The sequence below is a fragment of the Platichthys flesus genome, chromosome 6 (genome assembly GCF_949316205.1).
Source record: "Platichthys flesus chromosome 6, fPlaFle2.1, whole genome shotgun sequence".
Classification (NCBI taxonomy): domain Eukaryota; kingdom Metazoa; phylum Chordata; class Actinopteri; order Pleuronectiformes; family Pleuronectidae; genus Platichthys; species Platichthys flesus.
Genome location: NC_084950.1, coordinates 6,187,599 through 6,200,195, shown reverse-complemented (window position 1 = coordinate 6,200,195; position 12,597 = coordinate 6,187,599). Strand labels below are relative to the sequence as shown.

The 12,597-nt window shown below is 43.4% G+C and overlaps 1 protein-coding gene across 1 annotated transcript in view; it reads left to right on the top strand.

The window, feature by feature from the left end:
- si:ch211-1e14.1 (UPF0606 protein KIAA1549) overlaps window positions 1-12,597 on the top strand; it is a 35,277-nt gene extending 22,680 nt beyond the window's left edge. Inside the window, exons 12-24 of the mRNA XM_062390739.1 lie at window positions 172-324; window positions 533-817; window positions 1,782-2,017; window positions 2,680-2,816; window positions 3,707-3,721; window positions 4,133-4,338; window positions 4,772-4,992; window positions 5,093-5,234; window positions 5,322-5,645; window positions 7,459-7,511; window positions 8,517-8,665; window positions 9,040-9,194; window positions 9,414-12,597. Of these exons, the coding sequence (XP_062246723.1) occupies window positions 172-324; window positions 533-817; window positions 1,782-2,017; window positions 2,680-2,816; window positions 3,707-3,721; window positions 4,133-4,338; window positions 4,772-4,992; window positions 5,093-5,234; window positions 5,322-5,645; window positions 7,459-7,511; window positions 8,517-8,665; window positions 9,040-9,194; window positions 9,414-9,653 (2,316 nt within the window). The 3' untranslated portion in view covers window positions 9,654-12,597. The remainder of the gene's footprint in view (window positions 1-171; window positions 325-532; window positions 818-1,781; window positions 2,018-2,679; window positions 2,817-3,706; window positions 3,722-4,132; window positions 4,339-4,771; window positions 4,993-5,092; window positions 5,235-5,321; window positions 5,646-7,458; window positions 7,512-8,516; window positions 8,666-9,039; window positions 9,195-9,413) is intronic.

Genomic DNA, 12,597 nt, shown 5'->3' with positions numbered 1-12,597 from the left:
GTTGATCTTTCTGTCTGTGTCTGTCTTCCATTCCCCTCCACATGCTTTCTCTGGTTTCTATGAACTGTGATTCAATCCATTTGTATTGAGCCAATGCAATGAATCTAATGTGCAGAATCACTTATCCTACACACAATCATCTGTCACCTAACACCGCTCCTCTTCTCTCAGTCTACTGCGTCATTCAGCGAGTCCAGGAGTCTTCAGCACTCCCTCCCTCCACTCGAACAGGATGTAGAGTTTAGTGAGGAGGAGGGGGAGTCTGAGGAGGAAGAAGAGGAGGAGGAGGAGGAGCAGGAAGAGAAGGAGGTTAAAAGGGGGAAGGTACAGAGCAGTGTCTGGTGGTTCGTAGGAGATGTAGTGTTCGTGTTGTTGTGCTGTGAACTCTTGCCGTTCGATGGTATTTAGTTATATATTGCACAGTTATATTCATTAAAGTACATGGTCGTTACTGGTTAATTGTCTAGATATTAAGTCTGGGGGAAATGACAGTATCATCACTATTACTCTATCCGCCATTGCTTCTGCTTAGAGTCCAGTAGCTCTTTCCGAGAGCAAAAACAATATGAGCAGTGAAGAGGAGGAGGAGGAGGAAGAAGAAGAGGAAGAGGAGGAGGAAGAAGAAGAAGAAGAGGAGGAGGAGGAGGAAGAAGAAGATGAGGACCAAGATGAGGAAAAGGAGAAAATGAAAAAGAAAGGAATTAAACCAGAGGAGCCAAAAAGACAAGAGAGCAGAGCAATGCCGAAGAGAACAGGGGAGATAAAGAAAGATGAGAAAAAGAAAGTGTTGTCTAAAGGACGGGGAGCCAAAGAGGAGGTATAATGTGACGTAGGGGTAGAGACAAGTGCTTGTTTGCATTAGTGGACATTAGGATCCTGCTCTCCTCAATTACTACAACAGAGACAGAAAATCTGGTATCTGTGAATGTCCCTGTGTTGTTGTGACATCGCATCGGTGTGTTTGTGTGTAGATCTTGTGAAGTCGTGCAGTTATTGACGTCATGCTTCATGTCTGTTGTGGGTGATTAGCCTTTTTAACCGTTAGAACAGATGAAGTAGTAATTATAGATTATAGTGTGACGCTAGTTGTCTGTTTGCTTTCATCCAGCTTCAGTGTTAACTATACATAACAACCTCAAGCTTTTTGACCTTATACAAGCACTCATGGCAAGTTTGAGCACTTTTACTCTGACAAACATCCAACTGGATTAGTTTTACAACAACAAGCCTTTTCTAAGCTGCATATGTTTGTTTCAACTCAGAGAACGAACAGGAACATGTCTCTTCCCTCGTAGCGTCATTTCAATGTCACAGCTCCAGAGTTTCACAAACTGCGAGCACTCACACTGAGATCTGACATCCTCTGTTTACTCTTGCTGGAAAGTCCTGAGGGCTTTACACTCAAATAGTCTCACTGCTTCCATTGCCAGCCTCCACCCCCCCCCCCCCCCCCACCCATCTCAAAGGAGATAGAGCAGCTCAGTGTCTCCCACTCATCCTGTCCCTCTCTCTCTTTATTCATTAATGTCTGTCTGTCTGTCTGTCTGTCTGTCTGTCTGTCTGTCTGTCTGTCTGTCCGTCCGTCCGTCCGTCTGTCTGTCTGTCTGTCTGTCTGTCTGTCTGTCTGAGTCCCCCTCCTGGACATGCAGTCATCAGGCATTCAGCCTAATTGTGAACTCAGAACTTGTCTCTCTGTGTATCTGGCTGTCGCTTCACTCACCGCAGATCAAAAGTCCAGAGAGAATTTCATTGTGTGTTCTCTCTTTCCGTTTCTCCCTTAGTTGCAGGCCCCCAGTGTAAAAGGCTTCGACTTTGCCAAGCTGCACTTTGGCCAGCCGAGTAAGGATGATGTCATGGTGATCCAGGAGCCCATGCCGTCAGGGCCCGGCCCCGGGTCCCTCCCCCTGTCCATGAAAGAGGGCTTCAGTCCCTCCGAGAACGGAGAGATCCCCACGCCCAAATCTAAAAACTCAGCCTCCTCCACCAGGGCGTCCCGCAGCGGCCGAAGACGAGAAAGGTCAGACAGGACGCCCTGAATTAGCATCACCTCTTTTTCTGTGATGCTTTACTCAGTTATGCTATGCATATTATTGTTGCACTGATTTATTTCACTACCCTGTACAGATACTGTATTTAGATTTGTATGTGGATATTTAATTTAGCTTGTTTTTTACTCAGAATTCCTCTCACCTCAGTTGGAACAGTCAGGCATCCAGACTAAAAAGCTTTTGACAGATCCTCTGATCAATTATTGATGCATTAGACAGAGAGGGACCTCACAGACTTCTATTTGGCTCACAGTATATGGAGTCAATATATGTGTATATTTTATGTTTCGGTTTTTGCAGTCAAAAGTTTATGTTTATCATTTATTTACAGTATTACTTGTATAAATATGTGTATTATTACTATAACCTCCTAGCAATGCTTATAGACATGAATTAGTTGTAAATGTTATCATTGTGTTGTTAAAAATACTTATTTTTATAAAATATAAAATATAAAATATAAAATATAAAATATATGAAATATAATTATATTTCTTAGAAGTCTATCCCCAGCTTATACCTTCCTGGAAAAAAAAAAAATCGATATTTTGCATGGCATTTCAGCATGTTAGTGTGACCTCACACTTCTATTATTCATGTAATTGTGTGTGTGTGTGTGTTTCCCTGGTAGAATCTCCCCGTCAGACGGTGACTCGGTGGTGAGTGACCATTCCAGTGTTCAGGAATCAACTGAGGAGAACCTGAGAGGCCAGGCCACGCCCAGCGACGGCAAGCAGACCCGCAAGGTCCCCATCAATGTTTTAAATGGCAAGTGGCCTTGGCAACACTCACATCGCCCGTCCAAACACAGAGAGAGAGTGATTACCAAGTGGGGGAGGGAGGAGGCTGAAGGGATTGGGCAGATATAAAGAGATAAAGAGGGAACAACTCGTGCAGGCGTGCCTTGATTGACAAGAGGGTCAGACTGAGAGGAAGGGAGAAGGTGAAGCGCTGGAAAAAAGGCAAAGTAGAAAACTACTGAAGAGAAAAGCGCAGCGTCAAATTGAGCAGTGACTCGAAGGTTAGAGAGGGAATCAGTGAAAGTGGAACTTACTGGTAGGAAGTGGTGGAGAGAAGTCCAGAGAGAATGAAGTGTGCAGGGAACAAGAGGGAAAGAAAAACACTGCAGTCGCTCTGACAGCTTGTTGATAGATTCAAGCCGGTGCTGCCACTCAGAGCCTCGGAGCTGGAGCCAGACGCAGTCAGGCACAGAGACCTCAGCCTGACTCACCCACAGAGGAATGGTCTCTGTTTTGTTAATGATAAATCTCAAGCCTGAGACTGTGTATACTCGACCGCAATGTTTATAAGTAGATTGTGTATGAGGCGCACTCGCTCTTCTGTAATGAGCTATCTTTCTTTCTAAGCTTGTCTTAAGATCCGTGTTTTGTCTGTTCATTAGTGGCAGCTCCTTTTTCCTCTCCAACCAGAGGAGAGGCTTTTATCAGCGGTGGAAAATTATCTCTCTAAATGACTCACTTGCCTTTCCGTCCGTCTCTGCTGCACTTATTTTCACTTTTAGCGATTGAAACTGCCAGACTTCACGTCACTGGTGTTTTATTATTAACTTACAGTAACCCACTTCTATGTTTGGAGCTTTTATTTGATCTCCTTCCCCTCAATAAAACTCTCTTTTTCCTTTCTGTTGTGGTTTGCAGGCAAGAATAGAATCGGTAAGGGTTTGTCCTCTTTTACGTCTGTGTGTCTTTAGACCTCAGGATTGACCTCCAGCAGCTGTGTCTGTGTGTCATCGTGTCCCTGTGGTAGCTTTGTGCTCAGCTCCTTCTCACCATCCGTCACTGTCTCCCGAGCCGCCACTCCCTGAGTAGAAAACAATCAGCTTCACAAACAAAAGGCAAAGCCATTGTTTGATATGAAGTTTTAAATTTGTGTCCATTTCACATCACCACTGGAAGGATTTATTCCACGTTTTTGAGATTAAAAAAGTCAGATTTCAAATAAAACCAATAGAATTAAATCCTTGCACAGTAGTCGCAATTGCTCTGCTGCCATTTTTAGCTCATTAGTTTTATGATCTATAAAAAAACAATTCTGTGCTGACTTACCTCTGCTTCCTTCCTCAGGTCCTCCACCCATGAACGGTACGAGCGAGAAGCTGTCATCAGCCGCCATCTTCGAACACGTCGATCGAATGTCTCGTGCCACCGACTCGAGCAGGAGGCTTCCCAATAAAGTGCAGCTCATCGCCATGCAGCCCATACCTGTCCCACCGCTGCACAGCCCACCGGTCAACGGCAAACTGTCAGACTCCAACATCATCGACAAAGAGGTTTGCTTTTCTCGCTCTTTTCACAGTCGTCATACTAGTAAAACCACAATGGGGGAAAAAAACCAGAATTGGCTTAATGATTGTTTAAATAAATAAAAGGTTTGGATCAAATAGGTGAACACTTGTTCGTCTAAATTGAAAACACATGCACATCTGTTTTATCCAGAGTCCAAAAACAACATCTAGTCTGGCAGCGCTGTCAACTGCCGTCAACCTTTCTTCTTTATTACAAGAGAAAGTTACCATATTTGAGCCAAACTGGCACAAGTACAGAGAAGTAAGAGACTTAATTACTTTTATAAATGTTATAAAACAGACTGGATTCTTACTCATGACAGTGTTGCATGTCCTATGTTCCCTCACTGCTTGTTTTGATTTGTCGAGGGCAGCTAGTAGTAGTGTGTCTTTTTTAATGAAGTCATTTTCTCCTCAGATCCAGGTAGCATTGAGGCACAAGTCCGAAATCGAGCACCACCGCAACAAAATCCGTCTGCGGGCCAAGAGGAAGGGCCACTACGACTTCCCCACCATGGACGAGGTGAACGGGGGCCCCACAGACCAGGATCACATCTATCACAAAGCTCAGATGCAGATTGATAAGATCCTGGACCCGGACACTCAGATGCCCTCAATCTTCATGGAATCCAAGAAAAGGTTTGGGCTCAGATTTTTCGGGTCAGGCCCCTTGTTTTGTGTCGTGTTAGAAAGTTGTTTGAACAAATGAGTGAACATTCCTCCCATTGTTTTGTTTCAGTGGTCGAGGGCGACGCTCTCCTAAACAGAGGATGAAGGATCAGCTGAACGGCATGCTGGACGCGGACAAAGACCAGCTGATCACTGAAGACAGTGATGCTGCCTACAGGAAGTGTCCTGGGGTCAACAATGTGGCTTACGTAGTGAGTAGAGCAGACGCATGATGAGATGTATGCCATCTTACATCAAATCTTCTCTAATTGCCTATAAATATGTTTTATTCCTTCCAGTCGGACCCCGACCAAGGCTCAATGTCCCCTTACGGGAGCCCCTCCCCCACCGACGATGTCTTCATGGGTCCCGGCTCCTCTCCTCCAGGGCACGCAGCTCCCCCGCCGCCCTACATGCCCCCGCAGCCCTCCATCGAGGAGGCGCGGCAGCAGATGCACTCGCTGCTGGACGATGCCTTCGCCCTCGTGTCGCCCACGTCACAGGGCAGCACGGCCGGCATCACCCTCCCAGGGGTCAACAGCAACCCCCCTAGCTCCAGCCCTCCAGCCCGGGGCCCCAGGCCTTGGGGGCCCTCTTACCAACCTCTTAACCCCTTCCCTAGTGTAAGTAAACCGTCCCTGGTGACTGTATGTGCTGAAAACTCATGGCACAGCTTTAATCTCTCAGTCAACACCAAATGTTGCACTGAGCAAAATCATGTTCTGGAAACAAATTGTTCTTTCCTTCATCTAAGCTCTCGCTAGCTAAACATCCTCCAAAGCTGTGGTCCGACGTGCATCTGTTCATTTCACTGATCTGGGGACAGGCACTCAGAAATCCCTTTGCAAATTTGTAACAGCCGAAACTGTAAACACACAGAAGACACATGTAAAAAAGCCCTGGCGTTCACTGTCTCTTCCCTTTCTCTGAACGTTTGTTCAGCTCATTCCCAGTGTGGCTCCCATAGCTTCCACTTTAAATCGTGTCCTCTTAGCAAACTAATCAGTTAAGTATTCCTCCATCTGTCGCCCCCGCAGAGCTGCGACCTTACAACCCCCCCCCCCCCCATCAGCTATCTACAACTCCTAAGACCCTACAGTGATATACCCTACATATGTTTTCATCTGGTCATTGTGAGCTGGTTTCACAGAACACACACTCATCGACCTGCTCTGTTGTTTTCACAGATTGTTTAATCTTAAATTCAGACGATAACACTGTGCCTTTATAACGCAGTGTGTCAAGAGGCAACGAGGAAGTTATCTGTATCTTATCCACGGTTTTAAAAAACTCAGATTGAAGAAAGTTTGTCAGTGCTCATGGGCTTTATATGAGAAATATTAAATCGTATGAAATTATATGGATATGAATTCATGAAAAGAGAATTATATTAGTGCTTAGGAAACTGTAAAGACTGTTTCCTGTTCAATCCCTCAGATAAGATTAGCATAGAGGCTTACGTATGCTGTCAGCATTATGACTGTGTGGATAACAAGCGTTGATTCCACACACACTATCAAGGGAAACCTAGAAGCTCAGTGGGTATATAACTAAGACAGGACTGTATTGACCATAGTTTAACTATCACTATGCTTCTTTAATGTTTAATTAATATTGATCAGATATTGATTTCTGCAGCCAATGCTGATATTAGGGAGTAAAACTTTTCCCAAACTAATATATTTGCCAATATCCATATTAAAAAATGTGGCAAGGATTTCAGAGATGTCGTTAATGTGAAATCCTAAAATAAATATTTTATTTGAAATAAAAAAGAAAACACATAGGACGATCAAATATATGGAACTTGAATTCAGAAAATATGCATAATTTTCTTTACAGAAAACTTAAACGCTGATATCGATATGTCTGTGAAAGGCTCCTATCTAATTTATCGGTTGGGTTAGGGTTAGTGATATGATTTTAGCTGTCACTGTCAAAATAAAAGATAGGCACAGTATTGCTTTGCCTCCATAAGCAATATGAACATCCACTGCAAACTCTATTTATATCAACTGCAGTATTTCATTCTGTCTTATCACGTTACAGCATCAAAGCCGCGCCTGCCAGTTTTTTAATACTTCTAAGTTGATTATATCCCAGAACCACAAACACCGACAGTGTCTCCTCAGGTTTCAAGGTGCATGTCATGAATACGAAAATACTTTACAAATCTTTACAAAATACATTGGAACAAGAAAACAAGAAAAAAACAAGACCAAATGTTAACAAACAAATGATTTGCATTAAAACCAGTCAACGATCAGACATTAAAAGGTTTCCCACTAAAAAATATGTTTTAAGCAATGATTTAAAATGCAGAGCCCTTGGAGCCCTGATAGCAAAAGTCTTTTCTAGGATCTACAAACAAAGTGTTGGTTGAATTCGTTTCCACCATCTTCTAAGCATTGTGTGTTTGTCTCTGTCTCCCTCCAGAGGTTCACTGAGCTGGCTCTGTCCCCCCCTCCAGTCCAAGGCCTGACACCGAGGTGAGTGGAGCAGTCAGAGGAAATTGATGATTCGTGTATGATCGAATGAATAATGCTCTTATTTGACTTTCAATTCTTCCTTCACCAAATATGATTTCTCATTGATCAGTGCAGCCCGGATTTCCACCTCCTCACCAGTGGGAATATTTTTCCTTTAGGTGCATCAAGTGCTTTGGGCCTCGTGAATAATTAAGGAAGAGTCATCTTTATTTTATTGGTTTAATGGATCAGGTCCGAGCAGTGGTCTCTTAACACGCTCCAAAAAGACCAAGGCACCCGTACAGACACGCACACAGGCACACACATTTGTGTCGTAACACACAAAGACAAACTCTGCACAGCACCACAATGACATGATCAGCTTCCATTCATGTTCCTGTGAGCCGAGCAGCCAGAGGAAACCAAACGGATGCATTTGTGGTCACAGAATTTATCACCACTGGAAATTGGATCCCAGTGGAAATGAAATATCAAACTGTTTTTTGCAGCTACTTTGTGGTTGTGATATGTGAAACCTCAGGTCTACATGAACTGAATAAGACTCATTTAATTTACGTGTATGTTTTTCCTATAGATAGTATTTAGAGATTGGAGACATGGCAGCTCCTCAAAAGTTAAGGCAAGGCATCTTGGTTGCCCCCTGGTGGCTGGCTGCAGTACTGGTCATTAAACCCCTTTGTGTTAGTGGATGGAACATGGAACAAACTTTTGAGAAAACTACACGTTGAATAATTGAAATGACAAATGACAATGTGGTTTCTGTCATTATAGGGAGCTCTTATCACACTCAACGTAATTTTCAATGTAATTTTGGTTATAATTACTTATTTGACACTGTCTGTTTTTCATATTTTGACCTAGAAAGATTAGTTGCCTTCACCATGAAGTTGTGTTAGTGAGTTGGATGATAATGTTCTGTATTTTAAAAGCTCTGTGGAATGACAGCGTAGAGGCTGGATTTAAGAAAAAGTAACTTTAACGCATGTGGACCTCTCTGTGTTTCAGGCAGGGCCTGGGCTCCAGCTACCTGCCCCCAGGAGAACCAGCAGGCCTCAGCGAGCAGTTCCAGTCAGACAGCCTGTACTCCAGCAGGGGGCTGTACGCTGATGAGCTGCCCTCGTCTGCAAGACCCAGACCAGTGGGGGGAACTACTGGTACGAGTGGAAATTACAAACGTGCAAACACAATGTGCAGAAAGCCTTAAACTATTAATACGGCTCTGCAAACAAAGCCATTTTCTAAATTTGATTTAGCATGAAATGTCCCCCACAGCCACACGTTATTTACTGTCTTTACACAGAGAGTTTGTCTTTGGACTCTCTGTTCTGGATGTGAGCCACAGATTCATCCTTTTAAACTGTCAAACTTAAAGAGCCTCGTCTTTTTTCTTAAGATATTAAAGGAGCTGGAACGATGCTGCTGCCGTCATGTGACTAAGAAAAATAGAAATGGATTCTGGCTTTTACCGACAGACAGAGACTGTAATGATTATGTGTGTCTGTGTGTGTGTGTGTGTGTCTGTGCGTAGGCGCCCAGCTCCATCATCTCACACAAGTGGGCCTATCCAGTCGGATCAACGGTTACCCAGGAGGGGTCCGAGCTGCTCCGGGCCAGAATGGAGGCATCGGCTGGAACCACTACCACGACGACAACTTCTCCAGAGCCAAGGCTGAAAAAGATGCAGTGAGTGAAGCAGAGATCTTTAGTGAAGTAACACAAAGCTGTGAAACTTCTTCTTTACGCAGCCGAGTGTTTTTTTATGCCATACTGCTCTGAAAACATCTCCTTCTAGTTCTCTACCACTTTATATTTCCTTCTTGTTTTCATTTTCTACACTTTTCCTGCCTTTTCCTCACTTTCTCCTCCTCCTCTTCCTCTTTGTCTTCTCTTCCCTCCCTTCAGTTCCTGGACTGTCCTGACTACTCATGCTCCCCTATCTTCCAGATGCCTAGAGGTGGTATGAGGGAGCCCTCGGCCCCCCCGGCCCACCTGGATCCCCCTGTGAGCGGCTACATGTCAGCCCCACCACCCCTGGATACATCTCCTCCCTCCCACTCCTCCGCCTCCCTGATCAAGGCCATCAGGGAGGAGCTGATGCGTCTCTCCCAGAAACAGGCAGCTATGCCCGGCTACCACAGCTGAAGACCCGGCCTCCTGTCGCCGTAGCTCTAACCAGTCACACCACTGACCCTGCCTGCCTGCTTCACCTTATCCGACAATGCTTCCCATGGAAGTCCCCGAGGGTGTACAGCAGAGAGATCCAGTCCTGCTAACGTCGAGGGGGGGTGGGGCTCGCTTCTGAGTGAAGAGGCCGCCCTCGTGAAAAAAAAACTGAGTGACAGGATGTTTGACACGGAATCAGCTGCGGTGTCAAATGAGAGACAGTGTTAAGAAGAACAAGTTGAACAGTATTCTTTAGATGCCGGGACGAGAGGACCTCTATATTTCTGTGGAACTGGGGAAGGATCCCTGCCGAGTTCTGTGGATCCACATGAAGGACTTTAACTTTAACTTTTAGACTCAGTATTTTCTGTGTCGTGGTTTCATTCCCATGCTGCCTTCACTTAACAGACAAACCCTAACATGGAAAACAAGCTCATCCCCTTTGCTCGTGTCACTTTACCTGCCCTCCAGGTATCGGCTGTTTTCCATCACAGGCCCTTAACCTCCTTCTACCCATCAGGTGCTACTTCATGTTTTTCTGCCATGATGAGCCAATGCCTAGACAATGTGACCCGGACTACTGTACGAGGCTACAGTAAAGGTCAAAGTTCACAGACAGTAGGCACAGAGAAGCATCCGCAGAGACTAATAAACATTAACACTACCTGTTCATCCCTTACTTAACTGAAGTAGCACAGACTTATTCTGGGTTAGTATTTTTTAGATCCTTTTGACTAACTGTATGTAATTGTTTCTTTTTTCTTTCATGCTAATGTCTCCTGTCTCTTGTTTGTGTTCCTGTTTCGTGGCTGACCGACAACTTGACAAAATGGCCTTGGAACACACAAAATCTTCAAACAACGTTTTTTTCAAGGTGGATTTTAAAGATGCAAATATTAATTTATGAAAGTCTCTTATTACAGCTCCAGCAGCCGCCAAAGGCCCATCAGTCTCCTTGAGTTTAATCAAACTGCAACAAAATCTGTCTTGTTGGTGTGGACATAGTTCTGCAGGGTTTCAGCTGGGTCTTGAAAAAGTCTCAAATTAAATAATCTGATTTTTAGGCCTTTAAAAAATGTAATACATTAAAATATAACAACTTAGGGAGGTCTTTAATATGTTTGACTTTCAGTTAGCTTGCTGTAATATAACTACAAGCATAGCGGTGGTCAGAACTATTCTCTGTGGGAAAGACCATGGACACTTTCTGTTGTTGCTTGTAGTTCGAGAGATAACGTGATGTTTCCAGGGTTTTTTCTCGACCAGGCTACTTCACCTTATCTTCAATATTGGCTCCGATATTCCTTCTTATGTTGTACTTGACATAAATCTCAAATTTCTTTCATTGCAGTCTTGAATTTAACTTGTTCAAACCTGCAGAAACCCTGTTGATCCATATAAACTGTGGATTCCTGACTGAATCCACATTATTTCAACTGCACAAAAAGGTTTTTAACCCTATTTAAATCCACTAGATCTGGATTTTACCAAATTGCACATAGATATCAGTCCCCTACATATGCCTGAATTCCTTTCACCATTATGAGTCATGAATATTCCCTGCAAAATAATTCCTGGATCCACTCTTTTGCAGATTCATGCCCAAAAATCGTATTTGGCCCGTTTTCCATCCTGCCACCAAGTTCTGTTTAAATCTGTTCCGTAGGTTTTTGTGTGATCCTGCTGACGAACAAACAAATAAATAAACGACAACAGTATTTACTTGACAGTGATGTACAGTTAGCGCTGTGTTTCCTCAGTATTTGGCTGTAATAGATGCACTGTATGCAGACTACTTGGTACAGCTCAGGTCTTTAGAGAAAAGAGGGATTGCTAATGGACAAATCAATATAAAGACACTTTGATGGGTCACATGGGTGAAACGCTAACGAGGGAAAGTCCCTTAGTTTGAATATGATCCTGAATTATCTCTACATGGACTCAACCCTCTCTGTTTCATGCAGTATTTAAACTTTGCTTTGCCTTGTTGACAGCACAGGAAGAAGAGAAACATGTATTTGTTGTCACTTATGTACGTGTTCATGTGCTTTTTTGTTTTACATTCTCTTTGGATTTAACTTGCCTCGTGTAATGTTCACCTTCAAAGTCTCGCAGTCATCGTACTGGTTGGAAATCAGTTTTATTTTTATTTGTTTTTTATCGACATGACATTCCCCTGATATTTTGTTGTGTTCTGGGACCTGAAGTTATATTTTATTTAAAACGAAATAAAAAGAGAAAGTTATTGAATTAAAAAAGGCAGGGCCTGGAAATATGTGTTTGGACTGTGTAACCAGTATCATGCGGTGGAGTATAAATCCTCCCGACATGAGACACAAGCCGTTTGGAAGATAGTTGAAACATTTTTTTTACAGACGTTACCAAAGCATAGTTACAGGTTCGTTCATTGTTTTCAATCTGATGTGCCTTTTAGACTCTCCTGAACCGACAGGGGGCGACAGACGTTCCCTGATTGGGATCATCAAGATAAATCATAACTATAGTTCACTCCAGAGAAGTTGATTTGTTTGGTGCTTTTGGAAAACTGAAATGAAGACGATCAAACATTGCAGTCATACTGAGTTTTTCATCCTTATTGTTCATTTCACTGTTCATGTCAGCGACCTCACACTGTATGCCTCCCTCTGCTGGTCGTGTGCTGTAACAACAGCCCGTCTACTCGTGCTCATCATGTTGCTTTTCCTTTTTTAATTTTTAATTTTAAAGTTGATATTTTTCATCTGTTTTTACCTCCTTGTACTTTGTGAAATCTGAATCTGTTGGCTGGCCCAATGGTACATGTTTTCTTGACTGATGCTGGCTGCATGTTTCATTCTTGTGTTTATTGTGTTGTTGTTGTTGTTGTTGTTGTTTTTTGTGCATGCTGTTCTCAATTTCATGAAATACAAAAAATAATCTCTCA